Raw genomic sequence first — 18830 nt, 5'->3', positions numbered from 1 at the left:
AGGTTTGGGAATGAGGTTATTTTCATATCATCCAGTTATGAGAAAGTGATACATGTATAAAGACCAGTGAAGCGTCCCAATATCGGAAAATAACAAACACCTGCCTCAAACATACACACACAAACACACACCTTGAAAGAATGAAATAACGAAATGGGATTTCAATCTGCCAATCAAGCCACTAAATCTGCTCCCTGTGGCACGTCCACCTCAACATGAGACACAGGGAAACCACACAACACCCACACACACACACACACCCACACACACACCAAAAAACAAAAACTAGCTTGCTTTCTGACATCAGGCACACTAATATGTCTGCATGCAGACTCGCACACCTCCAGACTGTAAATGTGGAAAAGATAAATACATAAACAGAACCACAGAAGAACAGAAAATAACATCTAGGCCACTGGTGATTTATCACACTGTGTGTAAACATAACACTGTAAACGTGTACAACTAATGCCTGAGCTCCATCATTTAAATTCATCACATAGAGCCACGGCCTCAGGCAAACAGATCACGCCTCTCACACAACAAGCGTCTAGATTTTATCTCATCATCATCAGGTGAAATAATTGTTCGAATTCAAAAGGAAACAAAACTGCATAATTACCCACAGGACATGACAACACCGGGACGCAGCAGGACGACCTTTACGAAAGCGATGATTTATTTCTTTTCTTGCTCCCAGATGCCGTGCTTCACATTTGCATTGCACTTTTCTAGTTAGCGTTACGCACGAGAGCAGACTGGGTGAAGGCTGTTTACCTCTGCTTCATTACTTTGTAACATTTCATCGTAGTGTGTGCTATAAGTCCCTGAATAAGCTTGAATTTACAGGCTTTTAATCTCAACACCAGGTAATCTACTAAAAAAAAAAAAAAAAGAAAAGAAAAAAAAGAAAAAAGATTAATTCAGTTTAAAAAAAAAAAAAAAAAGTTATATCATTATAACTTATAAGTTGTACTAATACACCTTTTTAAAAAAAAAAAAAAAAAATTTCGGAGGAAGCACGCTGGCCTTCACCTTCATCAGACAGAGCTGGCTGGTGAGTGGGAATAAGCAAAAAACTAAATTTGGAGGAAAAAAAGGAAAATTTCTTTTTAAAACGTACTGCTGTAGCAACAGGTCAAATACCGTAAATGCTCCAACTAAACCGTAAATAAAGTCCCGCCTCCTGACTAAGTGTACTGCTGCCTTTTTATGGAATGATGCAATTTGGGTAGTGTTTTGTTATGACTACATTCTGAACCTTACCAACTTCTCCATTTTGGATCGATGACACTGGGGGGAAAGGGAAGAGGGAGAGGAAAAAAAAAAAAGGTTGACACTTTAGGGGTCAAACCATCAAACCATCAAACCATCAAATTTTCATCCTGAATCCACTGAAACAAATAAACTATCACTAAATATCTACTACATTAGCGTAAGCTAGCTACAGCTACCCAGCGAAAGCAGTGAAATAATACAGCTTGTCCGAAATGCTTGCATTCGCCCTCACGTTTTCGTTAGAATCTCTGAATAGAGAATCTGTTTCTGCAGGTTTTTTCTCTCAGCATTCAGCGAGCGTGTAATCATGAGTGATTATACCGTATTGTATCTGATGGATGCGTAATCATCATTTTCTGATGCTGCTCTCATGCCGATCAAATTCAAAAGGAACGTGTGAGTCTGATATGAGACTGTGCTTCTACACTTCTTCCGTTTGGAGCTCGTATCAGAGAGCGGCCCCATTTTTGTCCTCATTTTGAGCCTTTCATCTCGTAATTATCAGCCCTTCTTCTGCTAATGAATTACCTTCTGTCTCTCTCTCTACCTGTCTCACTGTCTGTCTGTCTCACTGTCTGTCTGTCTGCCTTCATGCTCTACTCGTTATTCCTCCATCTCTTCATCCATGCAAGGCTAGACTGTCAGGTTACAATCTATAGTCCCTGCTGGGGAATTTAAAAGATAACAGCCAATCAGAACAGCACACAGGTTTGATTGACAGCTGATCCACACATATGACCATGTTTCAATAGCTAGCACTGTTTATTAACGTAGTTAATGCAGTAATGGCACTGGTCATAGGTGTGTTAGCTTAGCATCACCTCTTTTTAATATTCACAGCCCATCATGCCTTGCAGCGGCTGCCCTGGTGTTCTGAACTCGGCGCTTTCTAGAGACTTCCGTGCACTCTGACTGACAGCCCGCCTGAGACACGCTGACAGACTGAAGCCAACGAACAAGAGGGAAAACATCTGAAAAATCACAATGTCAAACACACACACACACACAATTTGTATGTTTCTACTTATCTCATTGCAAAGTATAAACAAGGCCACATGACTCAAAATAAATAATTAGAAAAGAAAAAAAAGAAGAGAGGAGAGGAAATGACAGAATATAAGAAAAAATAAAGGGAGGAGAGGAGGAGGATTACAATAGGAATCTGCTACAGGCAGGCATCCATCCATCCATCCATCCATCCATCCATCCATCCCTTTCAACCAAACATTTCTCACACTCCTTATTTATTCGCATCCATCCATCTTAAAACTATTCCTCCCATTCCTTGTTTTTTTTCCTAACCCATCCATCCATCTATCTAGCCATTCATCCCATGGTTCTCCCAACCATTTCTACCATTACTTGTTTTTTTTCCTCATCCATCCATCCATCCATCCATCCATCCATCTATCCTTTCCTTTAGTTCATCCATCCTTCTATCACTCATCCATCCCATTGTTCAGCCTACCATTCTTCCCATTCCTTGTTTTCTCACACAATGAGAAAAAGGTGGTGAAAGAAAAAAAGGATCCCAAGACATGAGGAGATCATCAGTGGCTGAATGAAACAAATGCATTCTGAACATCCTGATTAATGTGTGTGTGTGTGTGTGTGTGTTTCCTGCCCACATCTCTGAGATGTTCTTACGATGAGTCTTTAGCATTCCTCCTGATCCAGATTAAAGTGTGTGTGTGTGTGTGTGTGTGTTCAGGTCATTCCGTTGCCTCCATGTCCAATGAGAAAGCTAAGAGGTTACTGTACAAGAATCACCACGGTAACAGTCCTCAGGAGGCGGAGCATCACAGCTTGACGGCGACCACACTGGCTCCGGCTCGGCCCAAGCACAACGGCGCCACCTACAGCGCGCGCACACACACACACACACACACACACACACACACACACACACACACACACACACACGGTTCAGTTGTTTTTTTTATATTTTATTGCAATTAATTGTATTTATTTTTCTAGTAACCTCTGTAACAAGCTAATTAGCGTTACAGTAAACAGGCTAAAACACAAACTAGCGTTACAGTAAACAGGCTAAAACACAAACTAGCGTTACAGTAAACAAGCTAAAACACAAACTAGCGTTACAGTAAACAGGCTAAAACACAAACTAGCGTTACAGTAAACAGGCTAAAACACAAACTAGCGTTACAGTAAACAGGCTAAAACACAAACTAGCGTTACAGTAAACAGGCTAAAACACAAACAGACACAAATTGTTCAGTATTTCACGCAATAAGAAAACCAGTGAGGCTGAATCTTCACTCTTTATTATCAAGCCTCAAGGTGGAAGCGTACAACAGATATGAAGTGTGTGTGTGTGTGTGTGCGTGCGTGTGCGCGTGTGTGTAGTGCCATAATGGCTTTTTTTTTCCTTCACTTTTTTTTTTTTGTCAGTCCACAGTTTGCATTTTCACTCTGCAGCCATGGCGCCGATGCAGTTACAGAAAGGTGACACTATTAATGTCGAGCCAATTCATCACACACACACACACACACACACACACACACACACACACACACACACACACACACAGAGTCTTCCGTGTCAGATCAGAGCTGACAATGAAATGCTCACAGCACCTGACAGGCTAACATCTCTCTCACACACACACACACACACACACACACAGATCTACTACACTTGTGTATACATGATGTTCAGTGATACTGAAACTAAACACCTCCAGTCTAACATGAACTACTCAGCGTTAAACATTTTATAAATAAATCCAGGTAATTTTTAATCTTAATCTTAATCATCTTAATCTTAATCATCTTAATCTTAATCATCTTAATCTTATTCATCTTAATCTTATTCATCTTAATCTTAATCATCTTAATCATCTTTTCCTCACATGATATTTCTTGTTATTACTTTCTAACACAAACGTGAATGAGACATGCTGCGGCAAAAACATATTTCTATTCTTTACATTTTTTTCAAATTCAAGTCTGTTTCTATGGTAACAACTTGAAATATCAGGCGGTTCATCGAGTGTTATGTTTATAATTAAGAGAGGCATTTTTTATGGACTGAAAGCATAACATTTTAGCTTTAAGTCAGAAAGACAATTTAATAGCATTTCTAAATCTAAAATCAGACACAGATACAATTTAAAAAAAGAGACAGACCTGAGTCCACTCGTTGGTCTGGGGGTCGTAAGCCTCCACCGTGTTCAGGTACACCTGGCCGTCGTAGCCTCCCACAGCGTACAGGCGGTCCCCGAGTAGACACACCCCCACGGCGTCCCTGCTGACGCTCATCGGGGCCACGGCCGTCCACGTGTCCGTCTTCGGGTCGTACCTGCGAAAGGGGCGGAGCTTCAGTCACACCACATAAATGCTTCATGTTGTGAGAATATTCAGCGACGCTTTCCATACAGCTATATTATGGAATTAAATCTGTATTGAACGTATTGAAGTATTGAACGTAACTTTTCGAGAAACGAACAAAAATATACAATGAGAAAGAAGAAAAAAACTCTAATGAAAACAGTGAACTCAGGGGAAAAACTTGAACATGGTCGTCAGATAAACAGCACTCTCTCTGTTAACAGTTTTCTAAACTTCCTTTTAGCTAATCATGTTTATCTTTAAGGTTTATCTATCTATCTGCCAGAGTTTTCATTTACGCTTTCCAATATTTCATTTACGCTCCATAAGTTTACATTCGCCATTCTGGCGCAAACCTCTCAGGTGGGCGGGGCTTAACAGCAATTTACTCTCATTGGTTAGTGAAATTTGGATTGACAGCTCCCTGTCGCAAATTTTGGAGAGTGGTTCTCTGTACAGTTACACTGTTTGTACTTTGTAGTGGAAATTACTTCCTTCCTTCCTTCCTTCCTTATTTATTTAGTCCGTATATTAGCTCGTAATTAATATTTGAGGATTCGGGAGTTTCACACGACTATTTTTTAAGAGATGAGCACTCAGGAGCGTCTCTACTTCCAGGTAAGGGAGCTGTCAATCCAAATCTCATTAACCAATGAGAGTAGATTGCTGTTAAGCCCGCCCACCTCAGAAGCTTGTGCCAGAATGGCGAATGTAAACTTGCGGAGCGTAAATGAAAACTCTGGAAGCGCATTCGCAAACCATGATGAGCGAAAAGGAAACTTAGACTGTGCCACTGAGTTCACTGTTTTCAGTTGGAGAGTGTTTTTCATCTCTCATATTGTATATTTTTGTTCGTTTTTTGAAAAGCTACGTTCAATACTTCTGGCACAAATTTAATTCCATATTATATGGGCATCACAGACAAGGCACTGATCCGAGATCAGAACAAAAAACCTCAAAAAACTATAGTTTTTTCAGTTCAGAGATTTCTAAACATGAGCAGCCTTTTAAGGAAAGAGTGGCTTTAGTCCAGTTGGGGGCGGAGCTAATTTCCAAGCTGGAAAACTGTCAAAAGACATCTGAAAAGAAGGAAACTAGTCGGATTCGCTGCAGTGACTGAAATTTCAGATCACAGTTTTTCCACGGTATCATTAAAAGCCTGGAAACACTGAGAAACGTTACACACTGCACCTCTAACTTTCTGCATGCCAAACAGGACCAGCATGCATAATTTATCATGAATTATGAAATAAATAAATAAATAAATAAAAAACAACAATAACTCTGACATTAAAAGATATTCTTTTGCTCTACATGCTGTTGGATTTAGTTTAATATTTCATTAAATGTAATATTTACAGAGAATAATACGATTATATCTGAATGTTGACTCGTGTAGAACAGTGATGCAAAATACATGAAGGTATAATGATATCACATTAATAATAACACTGCACACAGACACACAATGTCCCAATTTCCTGCTCCATACACACACACACACACACACACACACTCAGAGACACAGAGAGAGAGAGGGACAGACACAGAGACACACACACACAGAGACACAGTGAAAGAGAGAGACACACAGAGAGACAGACAGACAGACACACACACACACACACACACACACACACACACACACACACTCAGAGACACAGAGAGAGAGAGGGACAGACACAGAGACACACACACAGAGACACACACACAGAGACACACACACAGAGACACAGTGAAAGAGAGAGACACACAGAGAGACAGACAGACACACACACACACACACAGAGACACACACACACACACACTCAGAGACACACAGAGAGAGAGGGACAGACACAGAGACACACACACAGAGACACACACACAGAGACACACTCAGAGACACACTCAGAGACACACTCAGAGACACACTCAGAGACACAGAGAGAGAGAGGGACAGACACAGAGACACACACACAGAAACACACACACAGAGACACACACACAGGATAGGAGAGAAACAGACAGTACACTTAAGAGAAAGACAGACAGGTCACTTTAACATGAGTCACATTGACAGCCTGAGTCATGCACCACACACACACACACACACACACACACACACACACACCATATTTCAACATCATTTCCAATATAGCTCATGCACTTTATATAGCAAAAACAGAACAATACGTCAGAAAATACAGCGTAAAATATTACAAATGTTCGTAGGACTGTATGTTACATTAAATGCAGAAAAGTGTGAAATAAAACACAAACACTTCTGTTAGTATGTAACGCACACATGCAGGTGATTTTAACACACTGTAAGTAATAAGAACGCTGCCACCCATGTGACCTTCGACCCCTCACCTCTCAACGCAGTCAGAGAGCCGGGAGGCGAGGCTGGACGCGGGGGCGTCATGGCCGCCGATGGCATACAGGAAGCCATTCCAGGTTGCCACGCCGACGCCGCCTCTGCGCTTGGCCATGGGAGCGCACGCACTCCATTTATTAGTGTGAGGATCAAAACACTCGACTGACTTCAGACACGAGCTGCCATCTCTCCCTCCTACTGCATACAGCCTACAGAGAGAGAGAGAGAGAGAGAGAGAGACAGGGGAGAGAGAGAGAGAGAGAGAGAGACAGGGGAGAAAGAGAGACAGGAGAGAGAGAGAGAGAGAGAGAGACAGACAGGGGAGAGAGAGAGAGAGGCAGGGGAGAAAGAGAGACAGGAGAGAGAGAGAGACGGGAGAGAGGGAGAGAGAGAGAGACAGGGGAGAGAGGGAGAGAGAGAGAGTGTGAGGGAGAGAGTGAAGGAGGGAGAGACAGACAGGGAGGGAGGGAGATAGAGAGAGATGGAGAGAGGGAGAGGGGAGAGGGAGAAGGAGAAGGAGAGGGAAAGAGGGAGAGGGAGATAGAGACAGAAAGGAAGACAGAAAGAGAGACGGACAGAGAGGGGAGAGAGAGCAAAGGGGCGAGAGAGAGATGGAGAGAGAGCAAAGGAGTGAAAAGTGGAGCAAACAGGAGAATGAAACAGAGAAACAGTGAGAGGGAGAGAGTGAGGGAAGGAATAAGAGAAAGAAGAGAAAGAAACAGTAATGATAAGGAGGAGAAGGAGAGAAGAGGGTCAGAAAAAGAGAAGAAAATGAGGGATGGATGTTGAGAGGGAAGGAAAGCAAAAAAAGGAGAGAGCATGAGAGGATGGGGGAAGAATAGAAAGCGGGAAGAGAGAAAGTGATAAGGTGGAGCAGAAATAAAGAAACAGAATAAGGGATGGAGGTTAAGAGAAAAAGAGAGAGTGAAGAAGAGAAAGTGAGGGACAAAACAGGGAGGAATAAAAGAGCAAAAGAGATCAAGAGAGAAAATAAGAGACAGTAAGAGAGAAGAAGATGGAAAAGAGAGGGAGGAAGGAGTAAGCAGAAGGTGAAGAAGAAAGAAACGTGTTTCGGGGGAAAGAATGTTTAAACAGGGGGACAGAGGGAGGAAGAAAAATCCAAAGACAGGAGACAGAAAAGAAGAGAAAGTAAAAGAGGGAGGAAGAAAGAAGGAAAAGTGAAAAACAGGGGACGTGGAAAACAAAGAAAAAAAAAAAGAGACATAAAGACATCAAGCTAAAGAAATATAGAAAAGTTATCATGTGTTCTGTGTGACATTTCATTGCGTATGCGTGCGCGTGTGTGAGAGGGTGTGTGTGTGTGTGTGTGTGTGTGTGTGAGTTTGTGAGTGTGTGTGTAGTGAGCACACACTTGCTGTTAAGCACGGCGACGCCCACTGTGCTCCGGGGCGTGGCCATGGAGGCGACGAAGCTCCACTGCCTGGCCTGAGGATCCCAGCGCTCCACTGTGCTCAGATAACTCCAACCATCATGACCTCCTACTGCATACATGGGGCCCTCCAACACTGCTACACCTACACACACACACACACACACACACACACACACACACACACACACAACTGAGCATGCATACAAGCACATATTAAAACATACTGTATATTAATAATACATATTAACGCACACAAAATCCTCTGTACCTCCACACCCCCACACACACCTCCACATGAATCTGCATCCTCATGCCCCCACCCTCCTGAAACACAAACCCACCCAGAGTGAAAGGTCAGAGTTCGGCGGAAACGGTGGCTCACCCAGACCGTGGCGGTGCGTGGCCATGGGAGGCATGACGCTCCATGAGTTGCTGCGTGGGTTGTAGCACTCCACCGTGTTGAGGGTCTTGAGGCCGTCACGGCCGCCCACCACGTAGAGGCGCTGGTCGATGACGGCCACGCCGAACTGCAGTCTCCGCCCACTCAGCACGCCCACCTGCCGCCACGTGTCCCGCCGCACGCAGTACTGCTCCATACTCGTCGCTCCTGGAGAAAAAAAAATCGCAGTGCAGTGTTAACGAAGTTTTAGTGTTAATGGAGTTCAGCGTTATATCATATCAGAAGCCTAGCTAGCGTTAAAAGTCTCTAAAATGTGTCATTATTAGCACGGTGTGGTTTAAAGTTTGAAGCTGAAGTTGTAGCGCATAAAAATGCGCGAACTGACCCCTTTGTGCTTGTTAACATTTTCAGACTGAGGTGTCTAGAGACAGTGTTGACATTTCACTTTAGCACAGTGTGAACACTTGCGGATATTATTCAGCACATGTTTATAAACTACAACCTAATACAGTTTACCCTTGGTGGCGTCCATGCCCCCGACGGCGAACAGCGTCCCCACGGTGGCCTTTCGCGGCCGCGTCCTCGGGCTCTGCAGCAGCGGCCGGCGCTCGGGCAGCAGGTGGTACTTCATCGCCTCCATGACCAAGCGCTGGCACTCCACGCTGTCCCTCAGCAGCGGGTTGGCCTCCATGTCTGCTAAAAACTATAAAAAATAAAAAACAAAAACAAAAAAAACAAGCATTACCCATAAACCCTGAGCAGTGGGTTGGTCAAATTTGGCCGAGCCGTCTACGATAAGTCCTCATTTCACACTCTCCAATGAAAACAAGAACTACCAGCTAACACAGTAATACATCATCACTCTCTCTCTCTCTCTCTCTCTCTCTCTCTCTCTCTCTCTCCTCTCGCCCCCTCGCTCACGCTCCAGCAGACGGGAGGGTTTTTAATGAGAGAGAAGCTGCAGCTCCGTGTCCTAATCTCACAGTAATGAAGTCTAATCCCCACCCACAGCGACAGACCGTGAACACACACACACACACACACACAAACTCTGACTTCTTGGCCAATAAATTCATCAAAGCCTGCCAGGTTACTAATACTATTTGGGAGAAAACATGATTGTAATGATTTTAGCCACGTTCTAGGACAATAAATGACTGCCTGTTTTGGGGACGTGTGCGTTCTTGAACAATAAGACACATTTTAGAGGTTGTGATGTGGCTCATCACAAAATAGAGTTACTGTTATCATCCTGAAGTTGATTATTTTCCTATAACAGCAATCTGCCAATGATTTCTTTTTTTTATTAACATTTATCAGCTTTTTTAGCTCTGCAGTATACAGTTTGATTCTACAGCACATTTCTGAGAACTACACGAGTAAAGCATAAAGTTAATGATTTCAAATGTTCATATTTTGAGTCGTCCCTCATTTAAATTCAGCGACTCCAAACTGCAGTGTTTATTAAATCCATCAGATACACCAGCACTACACATCTCATAAACCTAGCTTACACCACACTGTCTGCCTCGGCTATCCCTCCATCCATCTTTGCTTTCATTCCCATCTGTCCCTTCATCCATCACGGCCGCCTGCTCTTACTTTCCTCCCCTTTCCTTTTTTTTTTTGGCTGAAACACAAATGCAAACATTTTTTGCCGTAAAGCCGCACCGGGGCAGCTGTGCCGATCTGTCAAAGGGATCTATCTAATATCATATTTCATCAGTGAGGCGGCAGACCAGGCCAGGGGCTGAGAGGGAAAAAAAATTCCACGAAGAGGATGAAAGAAGCCGTAATTTCCATTTAGATTGAACGGAACAGGCGCGGCTGAATCGATGTCTCGCTCAAAATGTATTTGAATATTATCTCTGCTTCTTTCCTTCAAAATTGCAATCTGTAGTCAAAATTGGACAGAATTTACTGAAAAGAAGACAGATGAAAGACAGAGACGAGAGTTTGAGAGAGATTAAACATGCGCTCTGACGGAAAAGAGAAGCTAATTAGAGATATGGAAGTGGCAGTGGTGTGGAGAAAACAGACAACGCTCCTACCTCTTCTGCTGCCTTTTTTACGCAAGACTGTATCACGCAGCAGTGATCTGCTGATGAACTGCTCAACAGGTCGAGAAGTTTATCAATTATTAAAGGAGCTCTTAAGGAAACAAAAAGTGTTTTTTTTAAAATCTGTGCTCATCTGCACAAACCCGAGTTATATTTTGAGCTAACGGCAAGAATGTGTCAAATGCAGTTTAAACAATTATATTTCAGCAAAGTGTAAAACCTTGAAAAAGCTTAGCCAGAACCAGACAGACAAAAATAAGTCAGCAAGAAAAAGTTTTTCCTCATTTATTTTAATAGGCACATTCCCCCAAGGCCTCGGTGTAGCGTGTGTGTGTGTGTGTGTGTGTGTATGAGGCTGGTAGATGAATCCACAGAGGAGAAGTTGATGCTTGAGGCGGTTTGTGTGGGCGTGTTGGTGTGTGTGTATAAATAAAAAGAGCGTGAAGAGGAACATCCTGTCTAAATAACCCAGACCCTCTCCTGATACTGCCATCACACAGACTCCAGTGTGCTCGTGCATGTTTATACTAGTTAGAAATTAAATGGCAAAATGAGACCAATTTACAATGCATGAGTATGACTGAACTGGGGGAGGGGCTAACTGGTGGACAGACCAACACCAGTCTGATTGACACACGTCCATGTTCAAGTGGTTGGTGATTGGTGGATTAGTCTGACCTTTAAGAATGATGAATGGATGAATAGGACTGTGACAGGCAGGTTTGTCTATGTGCGTGAGCGATGGATGGATGGACTAACAGACACGCAGGTCTATGTAACGGACGAATAGATGAATGAATAGACAGATGCATGGATGGGGCTGTGACACGCATGCTGGTCTGAATGATGGACGGATGGATGGATGGATGGATAGATGGGACTGTGACAGGCAGGCTGGTCTATGTGAGGGATGGATGGTCGGATGGATGGAACTGCTTGAGGCAGGCTGGTTTTTGAAATGGATGGACAGATGGAACTGTTTGACAGGTAGGCAAGTTTAAGTAAAAGGCAGATGAATGGATGGATGGATGGATGAATGGAACTATTTGGTCTATGTGAGGGATGGATGGATGGATGGATGGAATTATTTGGTCTATGTGAGGGATGGATGGATGGATGGAATTATTTGGTCTATGTGAGGGATGGATGGATGGATGGAATTATTTGGTCTATGTGAGGAATGGATGGATAGATGGATGGATGGAACTGTTTGATTAGCAGGCTGGTTTTTGCGATAGATGGAAGGATGGATAGAGTGGTTGACATGCAGGCTAGTCTATGTGAATGTTTGGTAGACGGATGGATGAACAGATGGATGGTTGAAGACATTAATGTCCATGCCAGGACTAACAGGCAGGCTGACCTGGGGTTTGAGCAGAGGCAGGCGGACGTGTTGAAGCAGTGTGGGGAGCTGTGATTGGCGGTTAGCAGAATCGTAGCGCACCCAGCTGAGCAGAGCCGACACCACTGTCTCCTCATCCGGAACATTCATATCATCTGACACCAAGAGCTTCTCCACCTCGCCTGCTGGGAGCAGCAGAAACTCCTGATTTTTCATCACACCCAGGAAGTGTTCCTGAAGAGAAAGAGATTGCCTGAGGTCAGATTTTATAAAGCGATACATGATAAACAGGTCAGCATGTTTTCTCTTATAATACGAATCACCTGGGAGCTCTTTTTCTTTCCTTGGGGACATTAATCTTCCCTCATTCACTGAGTCTGAGGTTATAAAAAGTTGCTGAAAGAAGCGATGACGGGGGGCCAAGCACACAGGGTGCATGGTGGAGTTTAGAACAACAGGTCTATAGATGATGAGGAACATATTTGCATGACAAAACATAAAATACTATCACATAACTCTGTCATCTCTTCTAATCTGAATCATCCAGCGAGCAAAAGCAAACCAGTAAGCAAAAGTAATTGTACTGAGCACAGCCTCCGGTGCTAGCTCTATAACTGGCTGGGTTTGTACATCTGAGTCAAGTAGTACAGACTCTCACCACTTGCATTGCTGTGTTTAACTCTGGTTGGGAGCTTTGGACAGATGGCTGTCAGTCAAGTGTGTTCATTTGCATATGAGGCCACACCCACCCAAATAGTTCTCATGGATCTGACCAGCAACTTCAGCTGATAACGGAGCAGCAGTAGTTTATCAATGTATATGTATTTTTATCCGAATTCGCTGGATGTCTAATATAAAACATATAACTTTGATATCATACAAATTAAGTCATATTTTATATTATATTCTTGAATTTCTTCATATATTAGGCTGAATGATTGCAAAGAGAGACCGAGAAAGAGAAATGAAATGACTCAGAGAGAAAAAAGAGAGCAAGTTTGAACGAAGGACTAGGAAGGAGTCAATGATGCAGTGGAAATGGAACAACAGAAAGAAATTGAGGCAGGGTTTCCAGGCGGTCTCCATGACAACCCCCAGTTGGTAACCATAGATGAGCTATTATGGGATGGAATTTTTGTGAACGAGCGCTCCTCGGGGATGGGATGTCATGAGACGAGAGAACCTAGAGTTTCTCCAGGGGAACACTGGTGTGACCAATTAAACACACACACTCTTTCCTTTGCACACAAACCAGAAACATTGGGGTGGGGGGGCAGGGGGCGGTGAAGGGTTTGGGTATAATTAACCACGGAGGAGGATAAATCCTTCAGGAAGTGGATTGGGGGCCATGAAAAAAAAAAACAAAGAAAGGAAAAGACAGAAAAAAGGAGTGAGAAACTGAGACGGCAAGTGGTAATAGGCCCACACACACACACACACACACACACACACACACTCCCTACACGCCAGTAAAGTATATTGCAGAATAATAGTTTCCTACAGACTACAGTGTCATAAGAAAATGCGTTTGAGGTAAAAAAAATAAAAAATAAAAAAAAAAATAAGAAAAATGATCGATAATAAAAATAAACCCTCTTTTCAGTTAAACTCATTGCAATTACGACTTGGGGTTGGGGTGTGTGTGTGTGTGTGTGTGTGTGTGTGTGTGTGTGTGTGTGTGTGTGTGTGCGTGCGCGTAGGTGAGGTTCATACATGCAGCTCAAATCCGATCCAAATTTTCAGCATATCCGATTTAGCCGTACTCTAAGCACATAAAATGATTTTCTTTATTTGGATTTAATTCGCATGTGGAATCATATCAATGTTGCACGATTCTGGATGAAATAGAAATCCTTAAATTTTCGTTATAATATTCCGTGTTGCAGAAAAACAAGCCGGCGAGACAAAACAGCGAGCAGATGACGATGACGACCCAAACATACATTCAAGAAAGCCAACTATTTACATGTTTACAAAATAAAACCAGACACAGAGCAGCTTTAAACTTTACGCGGTAGTCAGTGAGGAGCTTTAATCTGCTGTGGGAGGGGAGGTATACGCCTTCTCTCTAAAAGCTACGACTGCTCAAACAGCCACGCAGACAAAACATGAAAGCGCTCGCTCTGCTGGGACGGCTGAATTTTACACATCATGCTCCTGCAAGAGACTGAACATAGTTCCATTATTACACAATGATGGGGTCTGATTATACCGCAGACAGTCAGCAGCTATCACTTGCCTCTGTGTCTGTTAGTCTCAGTGAAGGAGGCGTGGCCACAGTGTGCTCTAAATGCATTCTCATAAATGTGTATGTAGTTTGTGTACGTGTGTGAGAGGTCTGTGAGCATATGCAGTGTGTGTGTGTGTGTGTGTGTGTGTACCATGGTGTAGTTGTGGGCCACTTTGTGCAGGTCCTGGCAGCCCTGGGCGTCGGCGAACGAGCGGATTCCCAGGCAGTTGGACGGGTGCAGCTGCTTCATCAGGTAGCTACAGCAGGCCTGAACCACGGCCGAGAGCTGCAGCAGACACGCCGCCGACAGCAGAGCCTCAATCGTGTCCTCCCTCAACTCCAACCGCCCTGAGAGAGAGAGAGAGAGAGAGAGAGAATATCAGTGCTGCTCAATGCTGCAAGATCAATCAAATATCACATCACTACGATTTCCAGCCTGATTTAGTACAAACTCTTGAAATTCAAAACACTCTCTTACCCGTGTATGCATACTGCACCAAAACCCACAATGCATCTGGATCCACTCCCTCCATCTTCACCTCCTCTTGCTTGGCCTCCCGGACGTCGCTGGTGAACATGGCTGCAAAGTAGTCCGACACAGAGGACAAGACTAACCTGAGAGAGAGAGAGAGAGAGAGAGAGAGACGAGATTATTTCTTAATCAGAACTACGGTCATTTTAACAAACCATCCATCTGTTTTAATGAGAATTTAAACCTCCTTTAGTGGAACTGAAACAGAGGCCACGCCTCCTTCACTGGGACTAAACCATACGAGCCACACCTCCTTCCCTAATACTGAAACACTCAGGCCACGCCTCCTTCACTGGAACCGAAACATTGAGATCACACCTCCTTCCCTGAGACAAACACAGAGGCCACACCCCCTTCACTAGGACTGAAACATAGAAGCCACACCCCCTGTATTGGTAATGAAACACAGAGGCCACGCCCCTTCTGGGTCATGACCACCATGTCCATAAATTCTAAATGGAAATGTGGAAGAGCTAATGAGGAAGGTGATTAGAGAGGAGCTTTAACTCTGACACTGGAAGCACCGTGACGACAAGATAATGCTGTTTGAATTCAGCTCTAATCTCTCTCTCTCTCTCTCTCACACACACACACACACACACACACACACACACACTTCCACCCACCCACACAGTTTGCCGCTTTAAATCTATTAGTCTGGTGACCTCAGACAGTATAATCATTAATGATTGTGGTTTTAAAAAAACACAGGTACGTGTGTGTGTGTGTGTGTGTGTGTGTGTGTGTGTGTGTGTGTGTGTGTAGCGGGAACATGTCAGCAGATGATATATAGCATGCTTCCATTGTTCCTGCAGTCTCCTATAGAGTTGTGAGTGCTGAAATGAAGCTTTATGAAGCTTTTGTATTTAAACAGTGTTAAGAGACTGTAATAAATCAGTCAATAACTCGGCGTCAGGCAGTAATGAGAAATCTGACCCAGCTGTTACAGCTACTTAATTATTTATTCATTTATCCATCCATCTATACGTCCACTGGACACTGGAATTATACAGTCCACTGCAGTGCTTCGCTTCCTAACAATCTGTAAAACACGAGTACAAACTCAACAAATAAAACAAACAGAATCACAAATTGTAATAATTATTCACACAGACAAACAAATAATAGCTGAATCAAACATGCTAAATCAAAATTAAACCTATGTGCACGATGAAAACATCTGATATGTTAGTGAGAATGTAAATATGGATTTTTCCTAGTATAACAATTTTAAGCCTGTAAAAAAAATACAATTTCTGAACTGTAAGTCGTTCTATGATGATGTATAATACAGCATCGCTTAGAATTGTAGACACTAAAAACAAAGTTTCAAAGGTTTTAATGGATTGCTAAGTGGCCTTTAAGTGGAGAGGAATTAAAAAGTGATGGAACGTAATCGCAAGTTAGATATTTGGCTACAGATTACACAACTGGAGAATTTATACATTTATTTTAAAAAAACATTTTGTACAAAACTGATACATTTCTGAAGTATAATGAGAAATTCTCAGTCAGTTAAGCAGGAATGTGTCATAATATTATAGACGCAATGTTTAGACGTCAATTACAATAATGTTCAAAGAGAGATTTAGCTAGCAATGATTAAGAGGCTCTGACGATAAAAAAAATTGTAAAATTGGGTAATTTTTTTTTTAGGATTAAATTTTCTGGAATCTTTAGCAGCACTAACAAGGCAGGATATTTTCACTTCAACAATTCCTTCAGTTTTTAGAGTGATGGTTTGATAGATAATCAGGGTTGTCTATATGGGTAATTTTGTATACATACAAAAATTACATAAACAAATCAACAGTGAACACTGAAAAAAATCCAAATTTAAAATTGAAAATATTAAGTACATCACATCATCTGCTTCCAGTCCGTTTGTAAAAACATTTTAAGATGTAATAAAAAGATATCACGATATCCACAATATCCCAAAAAGCATGATATAATTTATCGCAAAATCAAAAAAATTATATCGTGGCAATTTATCACAATATTGATATTATATCGTAACATTGCCCAGCCCTAGCTGTCTGTGATAATTTAGAGCTTTTTGTGTTTTAGCTTCTCAAAAATGTATAAATAAATAAATAAATAGTTTTGTATCCTCGTTTAGTTATTGTAAGGTGACAGATTTTTTGTGTTTATTCTTATTTTTAAAGAGCGTTTTTTAATATTTGTCCCTATTGTTAGCTAGTCACTGGGGGGAAAAAAAAAGAAACTTCATTAAGCTTTAAATATCAAGATTTTTGTGATGTTTAAATTTTTTTCAGATTCAGAAAGCAATTGGATTAGCTAATTAAACACAGTTAATTAATAGTTGAGAGATTATTTGATTACTGAACACGTGCTAAGTGCAGTCCTGTATATGGTAATATAATCTGCTAAAATAGTGCTGAAATAGATGGACTGAAATTTCAGGCTGAAAGAGAAAACCTGTAGGCGTTTAACCGAAGCGGCGGTTAATGAAGTGACAGCTTCTGACTGGAGAAAATCCCTCAGAGAGCTGACCTCAACCACAGCCACTGACATCCCTCCGTCACTGAGCTTCCTCTCAGCGATTAAAGTAAAGATGGGGGAGAGAAAGAGAGAAGGAGAGATGGAGAAACGGTTTTCCGACTGCATGCTTTCTGGTTGGTATGGTACGCCTCGTAATATAAACACTGTTAACAACAGGCAATACCAGAGCGCTGCTGAATTCTTGAAATCTGATTGGTCGGAAGGAATTTTCCATAGCAGCAGTTCTGACAATAGCATCAGATCAGATCCTAATATGTTAACGTTTCCATAGTAACAGCTAGGTCACAGGGACGTGTACAGCAGACTCTAAACATAATCTACACCTAATAATTAACAGATTAAAAATGTGTTGCTATTTCACAAAATATAATTAACATTATATTAACATTAACATTAAATTACTTAAGATTTATGGAAGGAGTCTCCAGTGCCAGTGCTTTCTAACAGCCAGAGGTAAAGCTGTATCAAGCTCTCGGTAACAAGCTACATCATTTTTGTCTTAGCAGCTCCAAGGGAACGTGCGGAAACTGTCTATAGCTGCTTTAATGCAAGTGATAACAGGAATTAATTTGTTTTGTTAAATGTAACTATAAACAGATGAAAAGTATGACAAAAAATTGTAAACACTGGCAAATTGCTGTGGTATAAGAGGAATAAAACACTTCGAAACATGCCATTATAGTAAACTGATCAACTTTCAGGGTGGTAACAGTAACTCCGCCTCATCACGTCACCATGCCGTTGATTATTTTCCTATAACAGCACATTTCCATGTGTTTTATTCTTACGAAGTTCAATTCTTCCTCTGTGAAGCCTGCCAAATGCATCCTTTTCAGCTCCTACTGCATCACAGGGTTAAAGGTAACACACGCGAAGGACAGCGCTATCTGCCCTCTTCTGCATACCTGAGCTCACAGACATTTACAATTGGCTAGTGTCACTGTGATAGACAGGGGAGAGAGAGTACGCCCCTCCCACCCGGAGAGCACAGCCAACTTCTGGCAATCTGTTAGCAACTATGAATCACTTACAAACATACTTTTGCCAAGAGCGACAGTTTGGTCTGTGACGGTTGTCGAAACTTTCACGGAGATCTGGTTCAGGGAACAGAAGTCCTCACATCTGGTTCTACTTGGCTCATGTGAACATTAAAATGACGGCTCATAGCACTGCAACCAGTAACACAGTGCACGCTAATCCAACAGGGATAGAAAAGGCAGATGGGATAAAAACGTGTCATTTTTTTAAAAAAAGCCGAGGTGGGACACCATGTCCGTGCATCCCCCGACAAACGGAGTCCTGTCAGTAGCTATCAAAGCGCTGCCTGCTCAGAGGCGTAGGCATCGAGGAGTAAACGCA

The 18830-nt window shown here is 42.4% G+C and overlaps 1 protein-coding gene across 2 annotated transcripts in view; it reads right to left on the bottom strand.

Annotated features, from left to right (window-relative positions):
• Positions 1-1362: 1362 nt before the first annotated feature.
• Positions 1363-18830, bottom strand: part of klhl5 (kelch-like family member 5) — a 40331-nt gene continuing 22863 nt past the window's right edge. For both annotated transcript variants that reach the window (XM_053230685.1, XM_053230686.1), the window contains 9 exons: positions 14892-15028; positions 14565-14761; positions 12205-12417; positions 9298-9484; positions 8764-8988; positions 8361-8523; positions 6985-7197; positions 4429-4600; positions 1363-3134 (listed from right to left, as the gene is read on the bottom strand). In XM_053230685.1, coding sequence (XP_053086660.1) covers positions 3078-3134; positions 4429-4600; positions 6985-7197; positions 8361-8523; positions 8764-8988; positions 9298-9484; positions 12205-12417; positions 14565-14761; positions 14892-15028 — 1564 coding nt within the window. In that variant the 3' untranslated portion in view covers positions 1363-3077. The remainder of the gene's footprint in view (positions 3135-4428; positions 4601-6984; positions 7198-8360; positions 8524-8763; positions 8989-9297; positions 9485-12204; positions 12418-14564; positions 14762-14891; positions 15029-18830) is intronic.

The sequence above is a fragment of the Pangasianodon hypophthalmus genome, chromosome 28 (assembly GCF_027358585.1).
Source record: "Pangasianodon hypophthalmus isolate fPanHyp1 chromosome 28, fPanHyp1.pri, whole genome shotgun sequence".
NCBI classification, from domain to species: domain Eukaryota; kingdom Metazoa; phylum Chordata; class Actinopteri; order Siluriformes; family Pangasiidae; genus Pangasianodon; species Pangasianodon hypophthalmus.
Note: the sequence above shows the minus strand (reverse complement) of the source record. Positions and strands in the feature narration are given on the sequence as shown.